Source organism: Lissotriton helveticus, chromosome 5_1, assembly GCF_964261635.1.
Source record: "Lissotriton helveticus chromosome 5_1, aLisHel1.1, whole genome shotgun sequence".
Taxonomy (NCBI): Eukaryota; Metazoa; Chordata; class Amphibia; order Caudata; family Salamandridae; genus Lissotriton; species Lissotriton helveticus.
In genome coordinates, this window is record NC_136065.1 from 96,792,410 (window position 1) to 96,819,870 (window position 27,461).

The 27,461-nt window shown below is 50.7% G+C and overlaps 1 protein-coding gene across 3 annotated transcripts in view; it reads left to right on the top strand.

Annotated features, from left to right (window-relative positions):
* Positions 1–27,461, top strand: part of LOC144754209 (E3 ubiquitin-protein ligase TRIM39-like) — an 81,404-nt gene that overhangs the window by 15,099 nt on the left and 38,844 nt on the right. For all 3 annotated transcript variants that reach the window (XR_013594683.1, XM_078641794.1, XM_078641795.1), the window contains exons 3-4: positions 34–264; positions 21,571–21,593. Coding sequence is in view for 2 of the 3 variants with exons in the window: in XM_078641794.1 (XP_078497920.1) it covers positions 34–264; positions 21,571–21,593 (254 nt within the window). In the remaining variant the exon portion in view is untranslated. The remainder of the gene's footprint in view (positions 1–33; positions 265–21,570; positions 21,594–27,461) is intronic.

Genomic DNA, 27,461 nt, shown 5'->3' on the forward strand with positions numbered 1-27,461 from the left:
AATATCTAAACAACTTTTTTTTGCTTCTGACAGAACAAGCTAAGAACTGAGAAGAATAAAATTGAATCTGAGTTTGAAAAGCTGCGGCAGCTTCTGAAAGAAAATGAGCAAACACTTCACAGAAGACTGGAGGAGATGGAGAAGAAAATGACTATGATAGAAAATGCAAATATCATCAAACTGTCCAATCAAATCACCGCTCTCAAGGCCCTGATAACGGAGATAGAAAAGAAGTCTGAGGCGCCAGCGTGGGAACTCCTGAAGGTGAGATACTGTTTGGGAAATAAAACAGAAGAAGGAAGTGAAATATTCATATTTTGTGTGCATTATTAAATGTATGAGTGGAACACGTATGTCCTCCTATCGGGGTCAATGCACAGTGACCCCACACACTCTGAGAGCCGCACACAATATACAGACATGGATAATTTACATTGTCCCCCTTGATGCTGTGAGCCCAACTCAATATACAAACTGTGAAATGTACAGTCACGGTTTACGGTGTGATATACAAGTTAATAACACATCTATATACAAATTATTTATGTATTTTATCTATGAGGGAGAATGCAAAACACCAAGCAATTCCAGTGACAGTAAATAATATATGAAGACCAAGGAGAAAAATGTGTTAAAAGTTCGAAAGAAATGGAAAGCTTAATGAGAGACAACACTTGAGAGAATGGGAAAGAAACCAAATTTCTCGTTTTCCAAGAAATTTGAAAACATTTCTGTTCTAATGCGGTTACTTTTCTCCTGATGTAGGTGGTCACCAAACCGATTGTTAGGGTGAACAGCTATATAACTGGGAATCTGGAATAGGTAATGGCAACTCACTGGTTTTTTTTGTCACCCCAGGTAAAGATAGAGATTGCCACAGAAAACTCTTTAGTTTGAAAAATAGTGACAATTTAATATGACGGGTAACCCTTGGTTATATTACAGAGTGTGCAAAATGAATCCGCAACTTGCTGCCCGCCAGCAAAAGAAATTTGATTTATGACTGTATTATCTTGACACCCTGAACAGCAACCAAATTCCTCAACAATATGGCTTAGGGTGGGCTTAGAGGTATAAATTTCCTTATTGTGGTCATACGCTGTCACTTTAACAGTGATGCTCTGCTCAGATAGTTTGATTAGTTTACAGCCAAGAAGCTTCCAGAGAAGTAGCTCCATGTAAAGGGCACTAGATGATGGTGACAGAGATTATCCAGGACATACCTCCAAGGTTGACCGAGAGCATCCCTCGGAGGGCGACAGAGAGCATCTCTTTTATGGTGACAGAGAGCATCCCTCAGAGGGTGACAGAGAGCACCCCTCGGAGGGCGACAGAGAGCACCCCTCGGAGGGCGACAGAGAGCACCCCTCGGAGGGCGACAGAGAGCACCCCTCGGAGGGCGACAGAGAGCACCCCTCGGAGGGCGACAGAGAGCATCCCTCGGAGGGCGACAGAGAGCATCCCTCGGAGCGTGACAGATCATCCCTCGGTGGCTGACAGAGAGCATCGCTCAGTGGCTGACAGAGAGCATCCCTCCAAGACTGATAGAGAGCACCCCTCTCTGGTTCGTACACACATGTAATTCACCAGTTAGTCTAAACACATGCTCAAATGCCATTTCTGCTTCTAAGAAAATAATAGATAATTAACCTATGCTTCCCCTGTTGACCCATTTGGGAATCGAGCCCACCACCACCAATATAGATAAAGTTTGGCCCATAGTTTTGCGCCAGTGTTGAGAAATGAAATGGGACCAGTTAGACCCACAGTCCAGGGGAGGCTCATCAATCTTACAAGATAGGACCACTCTTGCCTCCTGCTAGAATGATGGACCCGGACCCGTTGATATGACCTCGCGACTCATTTTAGGATGCTCTCCCGTGACCTCATGGAGTAACCTCTCTTGTATTTACAGGAAAGTGACTCCTGACCTGTTGATAAACCTTTTTTGTCATCAAGGACGATGGCCCATGATCTGTTGATGACCTTCAAAGGGTCCTATGCGTTTGGGTTATCTGATGATAGTGGTCCCCTGCTTGCTACCACCCACTAAGGCAGTCACTCTACTGACTTCTGATTGCAATAGATCAGGCTTCTCCAACGAGGAGCTTGTGAGCTACTGGTATCTCTCCAGATACCTGCAAGTTGCTCTTGTGTGTAGCCCAGGCTTCAAAATTAGACGTTTTTGCTTGGTTGAATTAATAAATGTGTACTACAATTCTGAAGCCTGTATTTGAGATGAATATGTATTGAGTTTCAGAACTCATGAACTGAACTTTTGAGGAAAAATTGATTTCTAAAATATATTTAAAACTGTTATTTGAGTGATCAATCCTGCAGCTTTGGAGAGACGTATTATTATTATTATTATTATTATTATTATTAATATTATTATTACCCAGGGCCGGGGGCATTGTACCTCTGGTGTCATGTATTACTCATGCAACTTTGGAGAGACGCATTATTAATATTATTACCATGATCCAGGAGCATTGCATCTACGGCTCTCATGTATTACACATGCAGCTTTGGAGAGACATATTATTAATATTATTACCATGATCCAGGAGCATTGCACCTATGGTCGTCATGTATTACACATGCAGCTTTGGAGAGACGTATTATTACCATGGTCCTGGGGCATTGCACCTATGGCTGTCATGTATTACTCATGCAGCTTTGGAGAGACGTATTATTAATATTATTACCATGGTCCTGGGGCACTGCACCTATGGCCGTCATGTATTACTCATGCAGCTTTGGAGAGACGTATTATTAATATATATATATTTTTGAAATATATTTTTATTGCAGGAATCAGTTACAGTTACAAGTTGGTCACCCGTATAGTGATCCGTAATGTAAGCACCGACAGTGTAACAGCACTCATACACGGCCATTCAGCCCACAACCCGGAGGTCGGGCGGCGTTTACATCTAATCGTTGCATTAGGGCCCAACGGTCTGTCAATGTTGAACAGGTGAAAATGAAAGGTACTCTTCTGCTTTTCTAAACAACCTGAAAAAACTCCCTTCCCCTCCCCAATAAACAAACCCCCCCCCCCCCCAGAGGACTAAGTTCCAAATCTTCCGTGCCATAAATCTCCACTGTTGACGGGAGCAGATGACGCTCCCCCTTCCTCTATCCCCCTCCCCCCTCCCAACTCGCCATCGGTGATCTAGTATACGTTTGAAGAGCGTGTGGTAAGAGACAATATCCTTTCTGACGGGAACACCACATCTGCGTTACTCTACGGGGATGGAGGCTAGTCACCATCAACACTGTCAGTGTCAGTGTGTGTGTCGTGATCGCGCAGGGCCTGCACCAATGCCTCCCACGCCTGAGCCGCCTCTAGCGCCTGTTCGTTCTGTTGCCGCCTCGCCAGCTGATATCGCAAGGTGCTCTCGCCCCCTGCCCATTTAAGAAGTTCATTGCGCCATTTAGTGCCTGTTGGACCAACCCGTGCTTTCCATTGTCTGGTTATTTCCCGCTTCGCCAGGAGCAGCCCCAAATCGATAAACTCACTAGAAAGTTTATTTTTGGGGGTATGCGGGAACCAGTGTAGAATCCCCACCGCGGCGTCAAACTGCAGGGACCGTTCAGTCACCCTGTTAAGCGTGTCCCCTACGAACGTCCAATATAAGGTCAACGCGGAGCAGGACCATAACATATGAATGAGGTCAGCCCCGAGCGTCCGGCATCTAGGGCAGGCTGCCGTGTCCGAGGCGAAGTATTTCTGTATTTTCTCCGGGGTCAAGTAGGCCCGATGCAGTATATAAAAGTGGACCAATTGGAATCGAGCATTACACGTGCTCTTCCAGGCCCGGCGTAGTAGCTGGGCCCATGTGGTCTCCGGGATGTCCTCCCCTATGTCCACCTCCCATCGGGTCCTGAGCGTGTCCAGGGGGGATAGCCTCTCGTTGACCATCCTGGAATACAAACACGTTACTGCTTTGACCGTCCCCGCCGTCATCATGACGTATTGACACTCCGCTGACAACTGCGGTTCCTCAGGACCATTCTTCCAGTGAGCTTGGAGAGCCCTCGTGACCGCCGCGTGAAGTAAAAAGTCGCCCCGGGGGATGTCAAAGCGGTCCAAAAGCACCTGAAAAGGCAGTAGCACTCCATCCTCATAAAGGTCGCCCATGAGCTGTATGCCCGCGTCTTCCCAAACCCGCAGCTGCGACCAGTCGCCGCCATGCGGTAGTGCAGTGAGCATCCCTAGCGGGATCTCTGGGGCATAAGGCCGTGTCACTCCCAACCTGCGGTGTATCCGGTTCCAGCACGATCGTATAGTGCGTTCTTCTTGAGTGAGGTCCCTCAAAGCTAGTCTTTGTTGCAGCGCGATATAGGATAGAACGTGTCTGGGCATGCCACGCCCCCGTGTCTCCTCCGGGCCTCGAAACTCCCGTGCTATCTCCTGAGTGTAAGTCTGCAGTTGGGCAGCCATGTACTACGTTTCAAAGTCAGGTAGGGCCAGCCCCCCCTCCGCTTTTGGTCTCATCAGGGTCTTGAGTGCCACTCTGCGGCGGCCCGATCCCCAAAGAAATGCTACAATCAAGGAATCCAGGTTCAAAAAGACAGTCGGTGGGATCCAGACCGGAAGTGTCCTAAAGTAATATAATAGCCGAGGAAGCGCCACCATCTTCAACGGTGCAATTCGTCCCGCCACCGTCAGCGGCAGGGTGGCCCAAAAGGACATATTTCCCTTCAACGCCCGGACGCATCTGGAAATGTTGCCCTCAAGGATGTCAGCAGGGCTATGATAAACGTACAACCCTAGATATTTAAAGCAGCTAGGCTCCCATCTGATCGCTCTGGGAGTGGCCGGTTGGGGCTCACCTCTGCGGACCGGGAACAGGCAAGTCTTCGCCCAATTCACTCTGAGGCCCGATATCTTGCCGAAAGCAGTGAGTACTGCATCGGCCCCGGCCAAGGCTGCACCAGCATCCTCAAGGAAAAGCAGTAGGTCGTCAGCATAGAGGGAAATGTATTGTTGTCCCGACAAGGCCCACAACCCCCTGTAATAGGCCCCGGTGCGAACCGATAGCGCCAAAGGTTCCACCGCAAGGGCAAATAGCAGCGGGGACAGCGAGCATCCCTGTCTCGTGCCCCTTTCCTCTGGGTATTGTTGGGAAATCAGCGGGCCCGACCGAACTCTAGCCACCGCCGAGGCGTATAACACTGTGGTCCAACGCAGGAACCCCTCCCCCAGGCCAAAGCGGCCAAGCACTCTGCGGAGGTAGTCCCATTCTAAGCTGTCAAAGGCCTTTTCCAGATCAATCGAGAGGATCATGGGACAAAGGGCCTCAGCGTGGTCCCCTTCCAGCAGGCGAAACAAGCGGCGGATATTCATCGTAGTATTACGCTTGGGGATGAAACCCGCCTGGTCGCCATGCACCAAGGAGCCCATGTGACCCAGCAGTCTTGAGGCTAAAATGCTGCTCAAAATCTTATAATTCACTGTAAGCATCGATAGCGGCCTGTAAGCCGCCGGCTCACCGCCCTCCCTATCGGGTTTGAGCAGGGGGACCACAAGGGCCTCACGCATCGAGCAAGGCAGGTGCCCCAGGTGCCTCGCCTCCTTGTAAACCCCCAAAAGACGTGGGGCCAGGAGGTCTATGTAGGTGGAGTAAAACTCCACCGGGAGTCCATCTAGGCCTGGCGTCTTGTTTCGCGCCATCTTTTTTATGGCGCTGCGGATCTCCCCCAGCTGCACATCTCTCCCTAAGTCCTTCGCCTATTCAGGCTCCAGGGTGGGGATCGGCAAATCCTGTAGGAATTCGTCAATAGGGGTGGTGTCTAGTGGCAGTCTACTGCGGTATAATACCTCATAGTAGCGCCGAAAGCAACCAAGGATCTCTGGTTGGGTATAAACCCCCACGCCCTCCGCAGTTCGCATGGCCACCGTGGGCGAAGTATGCCTCGTAGGGTTGGCCAGCCAAGCTAGAAGCGCCCCCGATTCATCACCCTCAGCTAGAGACCTAGTCAGGTAAGCCTTGTGGTCAAAGCTTCGCTGCCGTTCGACTTCCACAGCTACCGCCTCCCTCGCCGCCGAGGTCTGTTGCTGGAGCTCCGGGCGGCCGGGGCGGAGGAGCTCCATCTCACGGAGTTTCTGATCAGCCCTGGCCAGGTCTTCTAGGAGGACCCGTCGCACTCCCACCTTCTGCGTTATGCAATAGCCCCTAACCACCACTTTAAATGCGTCCCATTCCGTGGTTCTCGCCCCAGCTGTGCCCTCGTTCTCCGCAAAGTACTCAGTGATCCTGTCCTCTAGGTCACTCTAGAACACCAGATCTTCCAATAACTCGGGGCGCAGCCTCCAAGTCGGCACACAAGGGGTGCTCGGAAGCCACCGAAAAGCAGCTAATAGAGGATTGTGGTCAGAGACGGTCCTCGCCAGGTACTCAGACCTCACGGCCGAGGAAACCAGTTCTGCCGACCCCAGTAATCCGTCCAACCGCATATGCAACTCGTGCATGCCGGAGAAGTGGGAGTAAACTCGGGTGCGGGGGTGCTGGGCTCGCCAGATGTCCGTCAGTCCCCACTTAGTCTGCCAATCCATCCTACCCCTGGCCACTCGGTGGGTTGGTGAGTCCGGGAGGGGAGGATGAGATCTGTCAAGGTCGATGTCCACCACCGAGTTGAAGTCCCCCCCTATCAAAAGAGGTCCCGACAGGTAGAGGGCCAGGGAGCCCGGCAGAGCGGTCAGAAAGGCGAGTTGGTCCGTGTTAGGCGCATAAATGCAGCAAATGTTCAGGTCCCTTCCCCCCAGCCTGCCAGCAATTGCCACGTATCTCCCCTCCGGGTCCACGATACATCTATTCACCTGCAAGGGAACCCCGGCCCGTACCCAGATCAGCGCGCCTCTAGCATAAGCTGAGTATGTGGTGTTGTATACCTGCCCTCTCCACCTACGCTGTAACACCAGTCCCTCTGATTTGGTGAGGCGTGTCTCCTGCAACAGTGCAATCTGTACGCCCCTGCGTACCAGGTAAGCGTGGACTTTGTGGCGTCTGGACATGGAGTGCAGGCCCCGCACATTCCAAGTGATGCATTTCAAGGTGGATAGATCAGCCATTTTCCCATTAGTATCTCCTCCAGCCTCCCCCAACACTGCTCAAACACAGGTAAGCACCTAGTTAGTTCCGCACCGATGGCGAGTCCACCCCCCAACAACAACATAACATAACATCCCCGAAACATTCACCCCCCTCCTCCCCCCCCAGAACAGGTCCAAATAATACCATCCAGTTCCCATCCAAACTATACCCACAGAAAAATCCCCCCAATCTAACCTGACGGTAGCCACCGCAGGTGCGCCTTAAAGGCAAAGTGGGGGCCGAACGTCGATAGGGGGTCTCCGCACCTCAATGCTACCTAAGTGCGATCGAGCCCTAAGTTACGAGGGCCGAAAGAGGGTGCAACCGCAACCCACCATACAATCAGTTACCCAACAGTTCCCACAGCAAGACCCCCCCTCCTCCCCATCGCCTCCCCCCCCCCCCCCCCCCCCCCCAACCAGAGCCGGCTCACCCGAAATCATCATTGTCCATCAAGCAGGCCCTCCGCCGTTTCTGGAGTGATCACAGGGAGTTTCACGCTGTCAAATTCCGAGCCCTCCGTGTCCGAGCGGTCACCACTTTCGCCAGGCTCCGAAATTTCAAGTATGGGTCCGCCTTGGGAGCCAGATATATTGGAGACCATCTCCAGTGCCCCTCGTCGCTCCGCCTCAGCCTCCACCGTCGAGGGTCGAGCAGATCTGCCTCTGCGGTTCCGGAACCTTTTAGACTTCCGTTGTAGGTTGATCTCCGAAGTGGGCTGGGAGGAGGCCCCAAAGCCATCTTTGCCAGCCCTGTACAACTCAAGCCAGCTTCATGCGTCCTCCGGGGTATCAAAGAACTTGGTTGTACCGTCCAGGATGATACGGAGCCGTGCTGGGAACAGTAAGGAATATTGGATGCTCTCACTCCGCAGTTCCCGTTTGATCGCCAGAAAGGAGGTCCGTCTCCGCTGAGTCTCGTATGTGTAATCTGGAAAAATGTTCACTCGACTGTTTGCCACCTGGTATGGCCCATTTCGTCTGGCGGCATTGAGAAGGAAATCCCTGTCGCGGAAATGAAGTAGTCGCGCCACCACCGGACGTGGGGGCCGGCCCTGCTGCGGCGGTCTGGCTGGCACCCTGTGTGCCCGTTCCAAAGTATAGAAGGAGGAAAGCCCCTCTGGCGCCACCACAGTCCTTAGCCAATCCTCCAGATACGCCACCATGTCCTCACCTTCTATTTTTTCTGGCAGGCCTACTACACGAATGTTATTCCTGCTATTACGCCCTTCCGCATCTTCCGACCGTCTCTCCAGTGCATCTATGCGGGTCAGGGCGCCCTTCATGGTAGCGTCCAAAGTTTTTTGTGCGGGTTCCAAGAGTCCCACCGAGCTCTCCACCTCTTTGACTCTGTCCGAGAGCTTGCCGTGGTCCGCCCTGAGCAAGCCCAGGCTCGTCGCGACTTGGGCAATGTCCTATTGAAGGGCCGACTGTGTATCAGTGATCGCCACCAAGATCCTGTAGAGCTGCTGTTGAAGGTGCGGACTCCCTGGCCTCTCCGGATTTAAACGTTCGTCGTTATCAGGCGCCTCCACATCTGAGGCAGTCTGAGTGCCTCCCTTAGCACCCCTCGGCTTCCCCATAGTGGTCGTAGTCTCCAACGGAGGCCTTGGCGGGCCCTCAGTCGGGGTAAGGGTAAGCGGTGTGCTCCTGGTCGTTGTCGATGGATCCGTGTTGAAGCGGTACAGTTTTAATTTATACCCCAGCCATCCGGACTCCAGCTGCGCAATGACGGGTAGTCGCCCAAGGAGGCCTGACCATCCGTCGAAAGTCCAGAAAACCAAGGAGAGTATCTGTGAGGCTTCGCAGGCTCGGTGAGGGCACCGGGGCCAGAATACAATGGCGCCTTCCGCTGGCGCCACGTGGCGTGGGACCCAGTGCGTCCCCTCTTCCCACAGTTCGCAGAGGCAATAGGTCGGGCGGGAGCCAGCAGCCCGTTTCTCGGAGGTGAGGGGGGAGGGAGGGGGTAGTGGTCACTGCTAGGCAGGAATATACCGCTGGGGTCGTCAGTTCCCCGAGGCACCGTCGCCTCCGTCACCAGTTGTATGCCCCGCCGGCTGTCCGGTAGCCAGCCCGAGCTCCGTGCCACCGCTCACGCTGTCTCCCCGATCCCGGACGGGGCTCGATTTCCTCCCAGTGTGGTGGACTTGGGTCCGCTCGCTGCTGAAGCCGGGGACCTAAACGGTGGAAGTCCGTGTGAGTTGGAGCAGCGCGATGTGAGCCTCCGCCCCCCCCTCCTCCACGAGGCTCCGTGGCGGAGAGCGGCGGTCCCGGAGGGCATCGCCTGTTGAGTTTCCTGGTGTCCTCGGTCCCTCAGGCAGTCGGCGTTGGCTTCACCCCCCCTGGGGGAAAGGAGAAAGACAGTGACGTCAGAGGTGCCGGCCTCTCCAGGTCTACGGGCTGCTTCAGGACCTCGGGGACGAAGCGGGCGCCATCTTGAGCTCCGCTCTGTGCGCCTCGCGGGTACTCATTCTCCTCGAGCGGGCTCCTTTACAGGTCCCCAGCGTCGCCTCCTGGGTCAGGACCCACAGCGGTCACCGATATGGGGGTCGGGGCGCCCGTGGTGCCCGGAAAGCAGGATAAGAGATGGCTCGATCGCGGAGCCGAGCGCTCAGGCGACATCGGCGTTCAAGCCACGCCCCGAGACGTATTATTAATATTATTACCACGGTCCGGGGGGCATTGCACCTATGGCCGTCATGTATTACTCATGCGGAGGCATTTCAAATTGCTGGTAATCGTGCACGGGACAACCACTGCTGTAATCTTGTCTGACATGGTCACTATTACAACACAAATAATAGTATCTCGGGAGCTTTTCTTTGATCTTAAGTGGCTCTTATTACAGAAAAGGTTGAAGACCCCAGAAATGGACAATACACAGATGTGGGGAGCAGGACCTTCAAAGATGATAGAATTTCAGAGAAACCTGTAAATAGAAACAATATATTCTTGTTATATATAAGAAATTCAATGTTTACTAGAAAGATGTTTTCTTTGACAAATTCTGAATCATATTGAACGTAAAACACCATTTACATCATTGATGGTCATGAATTACTATAGTAGTCTTATGTTCAGCTCTTCCTAAAAGCTCTGATGTCACAGAGTATTATATCACAAATGCTGGTCCTCTGAGAGTGGTCATCAAGGTGTAGTCATTTGCTGTGAATCAATAAACCACTACAACGCACACAGATTTCACAGTTGTAAATATTGATCTGAAAGTGCTTCAAAATTATTTCTTTAATAGTTTATTGTGGCGCTTCAGGTTCGCTCTTACTGATTGGTGCCGGTGTAGGCGGGGTCGCCTCCCCCTCGAATAGACTCACTGACACTGGTAGTTTGGGTAACGCAGGTTTTATTGACTTAAATGTCCTTTTTCGGTGTATGGTTTTCCGGTAGTATGGCAGGGGGCTTTCTGAATCCTCAGCGTGTCTTTGCTGGCGTTTCTCTGTTGCTTTCCGCCGCTCGTCCCGGTGTCTTCTGGGACTGGTGGTCCGGTCCTCTTCCTCCACGATGTCGGGGCGTCTCGTCCGTGCAGGGAAGAAAGACAGCGGTGTATTAGTGTGGGGTTTCTGCCGGGGAGTCAAACAAATCCACTGACAAAGGGGTTGTGGGTAGTGCAGGTTTTATTGTTTTGTACAGTCTACGCTTTGCAAACGGGACCCGGTAGAAGGGAAGAGGGTTAGTAGCCTCTTCAGCGGCCTCCCGTACTCCGCTCCGCCTCCTCGTTTCCCGGTGTCTGCTGGGATTCGTAGTCCGGGCTTCCGCCGTGGTCGCGTGGAGTCCGGGGAAGGTTGCCAGAGTGCAGAAAACAAAAGAGAACCAGGGTTACTCGGCTGTTCTAGCCGAACAGCGGTGAGGGGTGGGTAGTGAGGAGACACGCGTGCAAGTTATCTACCCCGCTATATGTGAGGGATGGTGCAGGGGAACGTCGGGGATTAAAGATAACGGTGCCGCGTAAGGGTCAAGGTGGTTTGCCCAAACTACGTCCCGCCCAGCCCAGTAAACGAGACCGTACCTGTCCGAGCCACACTTCCCGGGAAGCGTGGCTGGGCGATGCGCCTTCTCGGTGGCCTCCTGGCGTGTCGCTGCTGTCTCGCGTCTCCGTGGGGATGACTCCACTGCTCTCCTCTCCCGGTCCGTCCTGGTCTCGCCTATTCCCGCTGTGGCTGTTGTTTTTGCCTTCCTCCGCTCTGTCCTCGGTTTTCCTCCACTCCTCTCCGTCCTGGCTCGTCCTCAGCTCCTCTCCGTCCTTGATCCTCCACCACTCCTCTCCGTCCTCGCTTCCACGCCTCTCCACTCCGTCCTCGTTCCGACGCCTCTCCACTCCGTCCTCGCACTCCAGTCTCCACTCTACTCCTCCAGGTGTAACACACACCTGTCTCAGTTCTGGGCAGGGTTTTACTGAGCTGATGTGGGAGGGTCCAGGCTCCGTTGTCGCCCACTTAAAGGTGCAGGGGCCCTCACTTTCCAACACCGGTAGACAGCTGGCAACGTCCGATGATTTCCACGAGTCCGTGTGCTGAAACAACATAGGCAATACATGAATAGGCAGGCCAGGGGGGCCCGAGTCCGGGTCCCCCGCGTCACACACCTCCCCCCTAGGATTCTCCCGATCGGGGAGAGGAAACCTGGACAGGAAATCCGCGTTGGCATTGTCACATCCCTTCTTGTGGCGGACCTGGAACCTGAAGGGTTGTAGTGCAAGGAACCACCTCATGACCCTCGGGTTATTAGAGATGTTCCTGCTCATCCATAACAGGGGAGCGTGGTCAGTGTACAATATGAACGGGTGCCCCTCCAGGTAATAACGCAGTTTGTCGATCGCCCAACGTATGGCGAGACACTCTTTCTCGATGGTGGGGTATTTCACCTCTCTAGGGAACAATTTCCGGCTGATATACAGTATGGGCCTCTCTCCCCCCCTCCCCTGAGTCCTGGGACAACACGGCCCGATACCAAAGTCCGAGGCGTCCGTTTGAAGGATAAACGGCTTAGTGAAATCTGGTGATGTCAACACAGGGCTCGTTGTGATGGCTCTCTTCAGTGTTTGGAAGGCCTTCCACATAGCCGGGGTAAGGTTGTGGAAGTCGCACCCCTTCTGCTGTTTTTGCAAGGTATCAGTCAAAGGGGCCGCTATGTCCGAAAAAGAGGGAATGAACCTTCGGTAGTAGCCTACTAACCCCAAGAAGGCTCTCATGTCTTTGGTGTTTTTGGGGAAGGGCGTCTCGGCGATGGCTCTCACTTTTTCTATCTGTGGTTCTATCGCTCCATGTCCCAACAGATAGCCCAGGTATTTCACTTTCTGAAACCCAACCCTGGATTTCTTGGCGTTGACGTGGAGTCCTGCGTCTCTCAACTGTCGGAGTATGGTTTGGATATGCAGTAGGTGGTCCTCCCATGAAGGACTGAAGATAATGATGTTGTCGAGATACGCCGAGCTGTATTTCTGATGTCCCCTGCAGCACTTCGTTCATTAGCCTCTGGAAGGTGGCCGGGGCGCCATGCAATCCGAACGGGAGGACGTTAAATTCAAACAGCCCATCTGGTTGCAAAAGCCGTTTTCTTCCGGTCCTGTTCACGCAGCGGAACTTGCCAATAACCCTTGGTAAGGTCTAGGGTACTGATGTATTTGGAGTCACCAAGCTTTTCAACGAGCTCGTCAATACGGGGGATTGGATATGCGTCAAATGAGGATACCGCGTTTAACGCCCGGAAGTCCATACAAAAGCGGCTACTGCCGTCGGGTTTTGGCACCATCACGATGGGCGAGGACCATTTGCTTCGGGACGGCCGAACCACTCCCAACCGTATCATTTCGTCGACTTCTCTCCTGATGGCTTCCCTTTTTGCTGCTGGTATCCGATAGGGGCGTTGTTGGACTGTAACACCGACGGGGGTCTCTATCCTGTGTTCCGCCAGTTGGGTTAGGCCCGGTAGGTCGGAGAAAATGTGTTCAAAAGAGTGTAGGATGGCTTGTAATCCCTCTTGCTCGTTTTTGTACAATTCCTCGTTGATCACCAGTTCTCCCAGCGTGGTCTCTTTGTTGTTGCTGACCGTGTCTGCCAGATGGGAGGCCACCGGGGTCGTCCCCAGCCATTTTTTTAGGAGATTGATGTGGAATATCTGTGTCTTCCTCCCCGTCAGGCGTAGCCGGTACGTGGTTTTTCCTATGGTCTCGATGACTTCGTAGGGTCCTTGCCACTCGTTCTGGAATTTCTTGGCGGTGGATGGCAGCAGTACCAGGGCCCAATCGCCTCTTTGCAGTTGTCTCCACTTCTTCCCTTTGTCGTAATGCACTTGTTGCTTTCTTTGACTGCCCTCCAGGTGGGCGAATGCTAGTTCTCGAATCTTCCCGAGCTTGTTCTTTAGATTCTGGCTGTACTCAAGGAGGGTTCTGGTCTCTCCCGTTGGCTCGGCTTCCCACACTTCCTTAGTCATATCCAGGAGGCTCCGGGGCTGGCGTCCGTACAACATCTCAAATGCTGAACAGCTTAAACTGCTCTGTTTCTGGCCCCGGATAACGTACAGGGCTAACGGAAGGAGCAGGTCCCAATCACTCTCGTTCACCGTAAGCATTTTCTTGAGTACGGTCTTAAGGGTCCCATTGTACCGCTCCACCAGGCCATCCGTCTGGGGATGATATACCGATGTTTTTATCTGGTGGAGCCCCAGGAGATGGCATACTTCCTTCATCACACGGGACATGAACGGAGTCCCCTGGTCCGTCAGGATCTCCTTGGGGAATCCCACCCGTGAAAATAGTTCCATAAACTTGTCCGCGATGTTCCTGGAAGTGGGAGTCTTCAGCGGGAACGCCTCAGGGAAACGGGTGGCATAATCCACGATTACGAGGGCGTATTTGTATCCTTTTCGGGTCGGGGGTAAGGGACCGATGAGGTCCATGCCAACCCTCTTGAATGGGGTTCCGATTATGGGTAGCGGTTGGAGGGGCACCGCGGCTGGCCTCTGGGTGTTCTTCCTTTGACACAGGTCGCAGGTCTGGCAGTGCTTTTTGATGTCATGGTAGATGCCCGGCCAATAGAAACTTCGCAGAACGTTTTGGGTGGTCTTCTCACTCCCGATGTGGCCCGCAAGCAAATGGGTGTGAGCGTAGAACATTACCTGCTCCCGAAAGCAAATAGGGACTAGCAGTTGCATGGGGTCTTCTTGTTTGGCCTGTCTATAGAGGAGGTCCTCCTTGATCAGGAATCTGGGATAGCGCGGGTGGGGATTGTTCAGGTCTTGGTGGGCCTGTTCCCAGGCGTTGAGGAGACTGGCATCATTGGCCTGGGCAAAGCGGAAACTCCTATCGCCCTCCCACGGCTCAGGCGATGTTGGAGCCGGGATGGCTATGGCCTCGGTCTCTGTCTTCTGTTGCAGGCGGTCTTGAAAGAGCTCTAGGAAGTGGGGATTGTCGGTCCCTAATATGAGATTCTCGGGTAGAGCGTTCATTACTCCCACCTTCACCACCATTGTGTCCTTCCCCTCTACCTCAATGGGGACATACGCCACCGGATACCCCTTTACGTCCCCATGTACACATTTGATGTATACCACGGCTTCTGGCATTACCTGGAGGGGCCTCACGAAACAACCCTGCATCACTGACTGCTTACATCCCGAGTCAAGGAGAGCCTTGACCACCTTACCGTTGACTGCCACACTCACGTGATAGGCTCCGCCGAGCTCCGCTGAATACATGACCGCCTTGGGCAGGAAGCTGACGTCCATAGGTTCTTCTTGGGAGCGTTTTTGTGGGCACAGCCGGGCGATGTGTCCCCACATCCCACAGTCGAAACACTGCGGGCCCCGGAAAGGGGTCTCCGTTTGTACGGGTCTGGGAGGCGGTAGCCCAGGGGGAGCCCGCACTCGACGTTCGGGTCGGGGAACAGGTCGTGGCGTTTTCTCGGGTTCTGACACATGCAGGCGGGGTTGGGCACGCGCGTAGGTAGCCGCCATCTCCATTGCTTGGGTAGTGGATAGCCCGGAGTGCTGTCGTAGCCACCTCTGGGTCCCAAAGGGTAGGGCCTCAAGGTATTGTTCCACGTAGATCTTGTCCATGATTTCTTCCTTGGTGCATGAAGCTGGGAGTAGCCACTTGTCGGCTGCTGCCTTAAGGCGAAAGAACAACGTTTTTGGGTTATCCCCGGGTTGCCCTCTCTCCTTGCGGAAGCGCACCCTATACGCCTCGGCGTCCAGACCCAAATGGTCCAGTATGATCACCTTGATCTGTCCGTATGCTGTCTGTCCATTCCCATTGGCGACTTGGTAGGCCGCCTGCGCCTCGCCGGTGAGAAGGGGGGCGAGAAAGAAGGGCCATTTATCCAGGGGCCATCCGCAAGCCAAGGCCACCCTCTCGAAGTTTGTGAGGAACGCGTCGGGGTCCTCCCCCGAGACGTACTTCTGCAAGGAGATGCCTGCTGGGGTGGGTGGGGGACGACTCTCCCTCCCCACATTGCTGGCTGGGTCTACGGTGGGGCGCATCCCCTCTAGTTGGCTCACCACCGTCGTTCTGAAGGTTTACCTGTCCAGCTGGGCGGCGGCCAGTTGCTGTTCGACCGCCCATCCCAACTGCTCTTGGCCTTTCACTAGGGCTTGTAAGATCTCTTCCATCGTCGTGTCCCGGATGGGCTCCTCGGCTATGCCCGCATTCTCCACCACTTGTGGGGTTTCTGCCGGGGAGTCAAACAAATCCACTGACAAAGGGGTTGTGGGTAGTGCAGGTTTTATTGTTTTGTACAGTCTACGCTTTGCAACCGGGACCCGGTAGAAGGGAAGAGGGTTAGCAGCCTCTTCAGCGGCCTCCCGTACTCCGCTCCGCCTCCTCGTTTCCCGGTGTCTGCTGGGATTCGTAGTCCGGGCTTCCGCCGTGGTCGCGTGGAGTCCGGGGAAGGTTGCCAGAGTGCAGAAAACAAAAGAGAACCAGGGTTACTCGGCTGTTCTAGCCGAACAGCGGTGAGTGGTGGGTAGTGAGGAGACACGCGTGCAAGTTATCTACCCCGCTATATGTGAGGGATGGTGCAGGGGAACGTCGGGGATTAAAGATAACGGTGCCGCGTAAGGGTCAAGGTGGTTTGCCCAAACTACGTCCCACCCAGCCCAGGAAACGAGACCGTACCTGTCCGAGCCACACTTCCCGGGAAGCGTGGCTGGGCGATGCGCCTTCTCGGTGGCCTCCTGGCGTGTCGCTGCTGTCTCGCGTCTCCGTGGGGATGACTCCACTGCTCTCCTCTCCCGGTCCGTCCTGGTCTCGCCTATTCCCGCTGTGGCTGTTGTTTTTGCCTTCCTCCGCTCTGTCCTCGGTTTTCCTCCACTCCTCTCCGTCCTGGCTCGTCCTCAGCTCCTCTCCGTCCTTGATCCTCCACCACTCCTCTCCGTCCTCGCTTCCACGCCTCTCCACTCCGTCCTCGTTCCAACGCCTCTCCACTCCGTCCTCGCACTCCAGTCTCCACTCTACTCCTCCAGGTGTAACACACACCTGTCTCAGTTCTGGGCAGGGTTTTACTGAGCTGATGTGGGAGGGTCCAGGCTCCGTTGTCGCCCACTTAAAGGTGCAGGGGCCCTCACTTTCCAACACCGGTAGACAGCTGGCAACGTCCGATGATTTCCACGAGTCCGTGTGCTGAAACAACATAGGCAATACATGAATAGGCAGGCCAGGGGGGCCCGAGTCCGGGTCCCCCGCGTCACAATTAGGTATCTGTTTTGCTTATCAGCACGGGGAAGGGGGTGAGGGAACACACGTGCACAGCTAGTCTCCTACGATCCCCGGTGCCGAGGTAGTGAGGGAGGGATAGTGCACAGGATACGAACGAGTAGCCGTTATGGGTGTTTAACCCACATAAATCCCGCCCAGCCCGAAAGTCTTGATCGTACCTCTGGTAGCCACACTTCCCTTGAAGTGTGGCTGGGCGAAGCGCCTTCCGGTTGGCCTCCTGGCTTGCTGGGTTCTGCTCCTCTGGACCTTCCGCTTTCAGCGCTCCTCTCTGCCTCCGTCGTCCGATGTTCTCTCTCCTCCGGTCTCCTCTCCGCCTCCGTCCTCTAATGTTCTCTCTCCTCCGGTCTCCTCTCCGCCTCCGTCCTCTGATGTTCTCTCTCCTCCGGTCTCCTCTCCGCCTCCATCCTCTGATGTTCTCTCTCCTCCGGTCTCCTCTCCGCCTCCTGACTCTGCTCCGCTCCGCTTTCGTCTCTTCTCAGCTCCCGCCACTCCTCTGCCTCAGTCTCCAGCCTCCACTCGACTCTGCTCTCTTCCTCCTCTTCACCTCGCCTTCCGTCGCTCTCAACTCCGTCTCCTCCGGGTGTAACACACACCTGTGTTCTTTCCTGTGCGGCTTTTACCTGTGATGAGGGGGTGTGCCAAGTGACGCTGTCCTGTTCCAACTCCGCCCAATTAAAGAAACAGGGCTCACCCGTCTCTTCCCGGTCTGTGTCGCCGAGGTCTTCTGTGTCTCTCCAGGCCCCTGTGTGCTGTTTAAAAAGAGGGGAGACAGGTAAGCTAGGCGGATCCGGGTCCTCCCCGTTACATTTATATTCTCTCTTAGAGTTATTCTGTATTTCTGATGAGGACACTTTCCATTCGCCAGCTGTGAACCTGGCGTCACCCTCTAAACAGTGCGTTTGAGTCCTTATACTGACATGAACTTAGCCACGCCGCATGTGGGTCATAGACAACTTGTCATAAAAAGTCCAATATTACAAATCCTTTACTCTTGCCTGGTTCTTCTTTAAACGTTAATAGAGGGTCTCTCATCTCAGCCTCTTTACTCCAACAGCTCACCTCATTCTGGGATGAATTAATCCAGTAACTGGCGGGAGCTTCACACAAGCAGATCCTTCAAAAATCCATAACTGCACAAGAGGCGATCACAGGTCTTTGTTCTTCCTGGGCAGCTGTGATCTCGTTTCCTAGACAGCGTCCACTTACAAGCACTCCTCTAGTATCCCTTTTGCCCATACCTCCTCCCCTGCAGGGCACCTTCTAGCCCCCCCCCCCTTCTGGCTGTACCTCCTCCTGCGGGGCACTCTTCTACCCCTTCGGCTCTTAACTACTCCTTCATGGCACTCTTTTAGTAATGCTTCTGTTCGTTCCTTACTCTTCTGAAGAACACCCTCTAGTATCCCTGCTGTTCATACTTCCTCCTGCAACGCCTGTTACCTGTAATGCTATCTATCTATACTACTATTATAAAGAGAGAACTGTGTCCTTTGAGCCAGGTAAACTCGAAAAGTACACCACCAATCGCAACACCCAATACAGCGTTGGAAAGGGGGGGTCCTGTAGATGGACATAGGTTATATAAAAAATAAAAATAAACGTTATTTAAAAAATAAACAATAAAAAAAAGTAGTCCCTAAGAAGTAGCGCCGGCCGCGTGCGCTAACAACGTGGACGTGCGTGCTGACATCATCTAGCGCGGGGAGGAGCGGCGGACAGCAGCGGTGAAGTCGGGCTGACATACATGAAGCGCGGGGAGGAGCGGAACGTGTGCGGCTCAGAGAAGCGATGGGAGGAGGCGGAACGAGGAGCGGTGAAGTTGGGCTGATGGGAGGAGGCGGAACGAGCAGCGGTGAAGTCGGGCTGATGGGAGGAGGCGGAACGAGGAGCGGTGAAGTCGGGCTGAGGTAGGTAAAGCGCGGGAGCGCTGGGAGGAGGCGGAACATGTGCGGCTCAGTGAAGTGCTGGGAGGAGGTGGAACGTGTGCGGGTGAGTGAAGTGCGGGGAGGAGTGGAAATGTCGTGGCGGGCGGGGGCCGGGGCGGGAGTGCACGCAAGCCTGAAATGCTGCCCCCAGCCCCCTTCTGCCCCGGGCAACGCTGGGGCGGGCTGCTAGTACTAATATAATAAAGAGAGAGCCCAAACCTTTGAAGCGGGTAATCTCAGGAACCACAGCACCAATCACAACACCCAATACAGCCTTGGAAAGGGCAGTTGCAGCAGAAGGACATAGGCTATGCAGACGCCCACCATATACATTTAAAAGGTAAAAGAACCGTGCCAGCAAAGTAGTCCCTTGTGGGCGTGTCTGCGTTGTGCTGTGGGCGTGTGCTGGGGGGCGTGACAAACGCTGGGGGCGTGTGGTACGTTCCGCTCTTCATGCCATGTCTCATATCATGGGCGTGTGCTGGGGGCGTGGGCGTGTGCGGGCGCGGGATTACGGAGGAAAAAAAGCGAGCGTTGTGCCCAATATTTCATTGTTTTTTCTTCCCAGGTTCTGTACATTCCAACTCCGGGTGTCTACCCTGCTCCCTTTAAATACCCCTGCACCCCATAATCATAACCCACCCTTACTCCTTAAAATACCCCAACACCCTTAAACACTAACCCATCTTAACCCTATAAATATACCCTGTACCCCAAAAGCCAAACCTATCCCTAAACCCTAAAAATACCCCTGTACCCCAAAACCCAAACGTAGCCCTGAACCCTATAAATGCCCCTGTACCTCAAAACCCAAGCCTACCCCTGAACCCTAAAAATATCCCTGTACCCCAAAACCCAAACCTAGCCCTGAACCCTAAAAATACCCCTGGACCCCAAAACCCAAACCTACCCCTGAACCCTAAAATACCCCTATACCCCAAAACCCAAACCTAGCCCTGAACCCTAAAAATACCCCTGTACCTCAAAACCCAAGCCTACCCCTGAACCCTAAAAATATCCCTGTACCCCAAAACCCAAACGTAGCCCTGAACCCTATAAATGCCCCTGTACCTCAAAACCCAAGCCTACCCCTGAACCCTAAAAATATCCCTGTACCCCAAAACCCAAACCTAGCCCTGAACCCTAAAAATACCCCTGGACCCCAAAACCCAAACCTACCCCTGAACCCTAAAATACCCCTATAACCCAAACCTAGCCCTGAACCCTAAAAATACCCCTGTACCCCCAAACCTAGCCCTGAACCCTTAAAATACCACTGTACCCCAAAACCCAAACCTACCCCTGAACCCTAAAAATACTCCTATACCCCAAAACCCAAACCTAGCCCTGATGCCTAAAAATACCCCTGTACCCCAAAACCCATACCTATCCCTAAAACGACCCCTGTACCCCATAACCCAAAACTATATCTGAACCCTTAAAATACACAAACACCCCAAAACATATACCTCAGTACCCCAAAACATATACCCCTATATCCATGCTTACCTTATCCACACATTTAAAAAAACCATGCTTTTACCATTCATGCATTTACAACGAATTTTGTTGTAAATGTATGCGTGGTAAAAGCATATAAAATGTAATGCCATGCGTTATAATGGCATTGCGGAGTCATGGTACTTTCGTAATGAAAGTATGCGGAGCAATGGTATGCGGAAAGAAAGTTGCGGAATAATGGGTGTTTACCCTCCCCCGGTAAGTACATAGGTGGCACGGCGGCCCATATCTCCAGCAACATACTCATATTTTTTCACTACCGATTTAAAAAATGCACAGGTCTCTCATTGATAGCCAGCACCGACATACACTTTTAGACACACCTCCCGCCACAAGTTCTAGAATTGCGAACTTAAGAGCTGGGGAGCTACGTTCGAATCTCGGCATCAGCTCAACATCCTGTGATTCCAGGCAAATCGCTTTGTCTCCCCGTGCCTATCACAAATGAATGTGTTCTTCTGTAATGTAAATTGTGCTCATGCCATGTTGTTGAGTTCGCGCTATATAATATTGCAATGAAAAATAAAGTAGGGAAACTCGAGTTCACACACTACTGAACGCGCACTCATAAGTGCATCAGCAGTGCACTGTGAATCGGAGCGTTTTACAGGCCTGTCACAGATAAGAAATGCTATCAAAACGAAATCCTACAAAACAATATACTACTGGCCGGCAGCAATTTATACTCGGACAACGTCGGGACGGGCTGCTAGTTAGTATAATACAACATGGTGTACCGGGATCTACAACGAGGACTTCTGGCAGATTATTCACTGTTAATGTAATAAAAAATTGGCAGAAAACGAAGGTGGAGCACAACTCTCATAGGGGTGAGCTGCCTCTGTCTCCTTGGCACTGATTTTACTCCCTCTGAAGCTAGGGGTTGCACATGCAGTGCCAGGGGTCACAAGGGGCAATCCAGGAGTCGCAGCTGCGACCCCTGTCAAGCCCTAAAGAATGCCCATGCATGTGGCCCTGTTGAGAACATGATACAATGTGTCAAGTGAACCCATTCCACATATCAGAATTTGCTGTGTTTTGTGACTCCATTCAGAATGACTCTGTGCTGTGTCATTACCATTCAGAATATCAGTTTCTGCTATGTCATTTGACGTCATTCAGAATGTCACACTCTGTGCTTGGTCATGCAATGCCTCAGTATGTGTTGTGTCATGTGACCCCAGCCACTGTTTTCTAATTGTAGATAGATCGAAGTGTTTCACTTCTAAAAATACTGCCATAACTTTAACATCTTCTCTGGTAACTGATTTCTCTGTGTGTGTTTCTCTGTTTTGCAGAATGTCAGAAGCACCCTAAGCAGGTAAGGCTGCTTTATTATTCTCCTCTCAGTGTGTAAGGAGCAGGTCTCACTGCTGCAGTGTGTAAATGCCACTACTGAGCTCACACAAAGTGCTAGGAAGCTTTCAGATCCTCATAAAATCACTTTGTTTCCTCAAAAAGAACCTTAAGTCCTCAGAAAATACGTTTGATTCCTCTGAAAACTTAAGTCCTCTGAAAACTACCTTGTGTCATCAGGAAATGCTCTTAAATTTTCCTAAATCCCTGTGAGTCCTCAGAAAACACCTTTGAGTCTTGAAATAATTGCTACAGAATGAGCTGCTGTCCTCACAAAACATATTTGTATCTATAAAACTTAACTAAAGTCCTCAGAAGAGTTCCCTGAACAGACAGAAAATGAAGGCACATTCAGGAAACTTCCCCTCCGGTTTCTTCATATAGGAGTTGTGGAAACACTCATTCAAAGTTTCCTAACTACGATGCCAGTCTTCAAAACATCCCTTCTCTGCTTCCAAACAGCATTGAAATGTAATTAAAGCCATGTTTAGGCCTCATTCCTTAGTAAATTCCCTCCAATCAGAAGAGGTCTCATCCAGGTCTCATAAACTTCACTGTAATCCTCTGCTCCGAGTTCTAAGAAACCTCTGTCCGGTCTTCAGTGACCTCCCTCTAGTCCGTAGCATCCTCTTTAGAAGCCTCATTTCAACCCTCAAACCTCTGACCAGGTCACTGACCACTCATTCCAGGCACCACATCCTTCTTCAAGTCCTCAGAGACTTCCTTGTGTGTCTTCCGAAGCCTCATTTCAATCATCCTTTTCATTTCATTTCATGAAGCTTTATTCGGTACATGATATACAATGACCATAAAAGCACAGCAAAATGTTATACAGTTATAAATACAGGTATAAAACAGGTGAATATTTATAATATCATACTTTTCCTAAGCTGAATTGATTTACTTAAAAACGTAGCGGTATAAAAACATATGTCTGGAGAATTCATATTAAAAATCAACTTCATGGCATCATCCATTATAAATACTGTACTTTATAAACATTGGTTTCAAATAGGCAACCCTAACGTTCAGATAGATTGCATATTAACATAAAGTGCAGTGTGCTCTGTTTCGAATAGCCATCACATGGGCAGGGTCCAGCTGGGTGCTTCTTTGGTTGAGGGAAAGCCACCAAAACGTGAGCCATTCCAAATCTAAGTCTGGTTAAAACAAACCTATGAGCTGGTCTTGTTACAAGGCTCAAATACAACTGGAAGCCTTCGCTTTCGATATATTTGTTGTAAAGATTAACTGAAGTAAGGCGACCATTAACAACTAGACGTTTTTGGGCTCTGTACGTCATAAAGATATTTTTCATGTCCTGCTTGGGAAAATTTCCAGCGGAACATGGGTCGACCAATATATTAAGTCCATAGATAACCTGGAAACTGTCGACAATATATTTAAGCCAGGGTATCTTAGTATAATTGTCCAGGTTGAGACAATCCCTAATAACGTGCTGATTAAAGGCTGTCTCTTCCTTGTGCCAAATTGCACACCAGATCATTAAAGGCCTTAATAAAATGAGGTCACTTAAGTGGGCACTCCCCACTTCCCTATGGGTCAAATCAGTTGAGGCTGAAGTAGGTAGGCATAGAAGTTTTTTAATGAAGGTATTTTCTTCTCCCTGTAGGGATCCTACGTTGGTGTAGCCCCACAGCCCCGCCCCATATAATGCAATAGAAACACTCCTTGCCTTATAAATTTGCATCATATCCCTGATTCGTCTGTCGCCGATCATAGAGGCGAATTTAAATATACCATAGGCACTTTTTACCATCTTGGACATAACATTTACTAGTTCCTGAGACCAACTACCATCGTACGAAAAGATAACACCCAAATAACAAATTTTTTCCACCTGCTGTACTTTCACCCCATCGATAAAAAAGGCATGGCTTTTGTTGGTACTGGCACCACAGAACATTGTGTGGGTTTTACTCTTATTAATTACCAGCTTCCTTTCATTAATAAAGTCAGAAAACCGATTCATCAGGCGCTGAAGACCTATGGGCGTCCGAGACAGAAGCACAGCATCTTCTGCATAAAGCAGAACTGGCACACCTGACCCATTAACCTGTGGTGCATCGGCTTTGACTGTTTTTAAAAAAACTGAATCAACAGCATTAATAAAAAGGGTAAACAACAAAGGGGCAAGGACACAGCCCTGTCTTATTCCGCGCTTAACGCTGAAATTTGGGGTGCATTTCCCACTTGCCCCAAAGCGCACACATGTTTGCATCTTATCATAAAGTCTGGCTAAGAAAAAAAAATAATAGCCTCTGGTGCGCCAAGTTCCAGCAGGACTGGCCAAAGAATCGAGTTGACTACCAGATCGAATGCGCTGCTTAAATCGGCAAAGCAAAGATATAAAATACCAGGCTTAGCCTTGGTATACTTGCCGATTAGTAGTTCTAAATTCAGGCATTGATCTAGTGTTCCTCGGCCCTTCCTAAAGCCATATTGAGAGCTCGCAAGAATCCCACACTCATCCGCCCACTCGTCCAACCTATACAGCAGCACTCTACTCATGATTTTCACTGATTAGTCGAGCAGGCTAATTGGACGGTAATTACATGCTGCTGACTTGTCCCCCTTTTTATAGATAGGGACAACGATGGAATCCCCCCATGTAGGTGGAATCAGGGTTGAAACTGCAGCATTTAATACCAGGGTAAGTATAGGTCCCCACAGCAGTGGGACGGTCTTATATACATCAATGGGTACTCCGTCAGGTCCTTGGGCCTTACCCCCCTTACTGTTCGTAATACTATGCTCGACCTCACCCAAAGAGATATCTAAAGGGATAATAGGCCAACATCTTTGTTCTGCATCAGAGGGGCCTGCAGCTTGGAATATAGCTGAAAAATGATAGACCCAGGCCTCGCTACTAACATTAGATGCAAGTTGTGGGACTTTATCATCCTTAAGGAATGGGGAGTTGACCGTGGACCAAAACAAGCAGCTATCAGAAGTCTCGGCCTCCTGCGACAAGTTATCCCATGCTTCTTGCTGAAGCTCCCGCTTCCTTCTGGATTGTGCCATTTTATATTCATGTCTCAAGTGTATGACTTGATTCTTATCCCTAGGTCTAAGTGCTAGAACCTGTTTCAGTTGGGAAAGGAGAGCTGTACAGGCGTGGTCAAACCAACCCTTTTCCCGGGCAGGCTTGCCATTCCTTCTTCCAGTAAATATGGCATTGATTGTTTTATTAATATTAATAAAATAATTCACAGTGGAAACCGATGCACTGTCTACTGTCAGTAAGCCATCAATATCCGCCAAAGATTTTGATATGATGGTCGTCATTACTGTTGCTGATTTTTCCCCCCTCCACCTTAACCTGGTCCCATTTGGCCTACAAGGCTCAATTTTACATAAGGTTCTGGACACCCGCTGCCTATCGCAATTCCAGAACTCTGTTCTTATTACAATGCGGTTATGGTCACTTAGAGTTGAATCCTCGATTACAGAATTCAAGCAACTTAAGACAGTGTTTGATGAAACCATAACATGGTCAATAATAGAATTAGTTTGCCTCCCAATATAGGTGGGGATAGTTTGGCCACCAACATCTTTAGCAGGCTGCAGTAGCTCTAAATCGTAATTGGACATAATATTGTTTATTGCCTCGCCATAGGCATTGTGGGGAAAATGTGATGTGTTGTCACCGCTATTGTTTTGCACCCCACAAGCCCTAGAAAGCGACAATGGACAAATCGGGGAATTAAAATCACCTAACCAAATGTAGTTAACAGTACATTTTGCTTCTGCTACAAGCTTCTCAAGGGCACTTTCTAATTCCTCGATAACTATGTGCCGTGTGTTATCGAAGATATTATTATAAAAGTTTATTAAAAGCACCTCTGGGCCTTCGTTTTGTTGTACCCATAGAATTTGTGAATGGGTTCCGACTGTTATATATTTAACAACTGTCAGCAATAAATCCACGGATAACAAAAAAAGCAAACCACCTTTTGCTCTACCATGCCTAGACACTGAAGCTTCTAGACTATAGCAAACAAAACCATTGAGGCTAGGTTTAGCGGTGCACCATGTTTCCTGGAAACATAGAATGGCGTATGACCTAATCAGATCCTCCCATGCCAGTATCTTTCCTTTGGATGCCCAACCAGCTATATTCCAGGAAACTATAGAGATTCCCCCTGTTAGACTACTTTTGGATTGGCCTTGGGCATTAATACAAGTAACAGCCTCCACACAGGGTCCATCCTCAGCTGAACTAACATTTATATTCTCAATACATGTAGATAGCTGATCTTCTGCCATTCTCTCAACAACATGAACAAGTTCAAAACTTTTGCCACCACCCTCAGCTGAACCAACATTTATATTCTCAATACATATAGATATCTGATCTTCTACCATCCTCTCAATAACAGAAACATGTTCAGGACTTTTATCAATGGTCACTACAGGGACACCATTCAGAGTTGACTCTGGGCCTATACCAGTCCCATTCAAATTGTTACCTCTAACATGCCGAGTTAAACTCAGGTTCTGCCTGCTGCCCTTTAGATGTCAATCGTTCATGTCCAAAGAACATAAGGGTATCTGTTCTGTGTTGGAACCTCAAAGGTCGGGTAATGGTTGGGGATGGAGGGAGAAAAAGGTCTACCTCTATTGGTAACCTGGGGTGCCTTAATAAGATGGTTATAAAATAACCCAGGTAGTGAACACGCACACTATTCTGGTATGGGGTTAAAGAGGCTGCTCTAAGCAAAACAGTTGCGACATGCTGAGGGTGTTTGAAGTTAACAATGACACAATCGCCCCTGCAGGTTTTTCTTGAGTTACCTATCCAATTTACTCTACATGTAGTTAATATTTGGTCAGAGTAATTGGTAGGAAACCCGCATTGTCTGTGCAGCAATGAGACAGTTTTATTTTTAAGTGAATTGTGTGTTTCCTGATACGGTTGGGACAGATTAGAAACCACATGCGGTACATTGGAGAGAACAACTGCATAAGGGGCACAGTCAGGTGGAAGATTGATAGAACCGCTTTTCATTGGTGCTAACACTCCCTTCGTACTTTCAAGTGCCGCAGTTGCCTGTTTTTCCTGACTGGCCTGTAACGGGGGATCAGGTAGAGCTACTTGATTTGGGCCTGTCTTTCCAACGTACGGCTTTGGTACAGCGTTACTAACTGGTACACCCCTCTCTTTCGGCTTAGGACTTATAACCTCACTAACCTTGCAAATATGGGCATCCAAGAGACTACCTAGCCTAGATACTTCAGCTGCCATTACATCGATTTTATCCACTAGGGGTTTAACAATAGTTTCAAGCTTAACCTTAATGATACTGACTAAAAAATCAAATTGCTCAGTATTCAGAGTAACAGCACTGGTCTCAGTCTGGGTCAGGGTCTCCGAGTTACTAACAGTACTTCTCGGTGTATTTTCAGTTCTTTTCTTGTTATAGTTCCCCCCACGCTTAAGTTGTGCTTTCCTACACGCCCTCACTGCTCTCTTTGCCGGGGTACGCCGTGTTGGTGTATCATGGAGTGCATCCGGTGAATCCTGGGTGACTTCTGGCGTTACTTGAACTTCCACCAGTGTAACTTCAGGGTCACAATTAGTGTTCGGGGGCAGTGTAATATTAGCAATGGGCGATGTAAGGGGTAAATCCGGTGGACCCCCCCCCCCCCGACCCAACGATTTTCTCCGTTCATTGTTAATTTTATTTTCTACTTTTACGAGGTAGTTATCCATGGTAGATGTTTGTTTGGACATAATGAATATTATAGATGCTGATAGCTGACCCCTTGATCTCCACTCATAAGCAAACACACTGGTATCACGAACAAT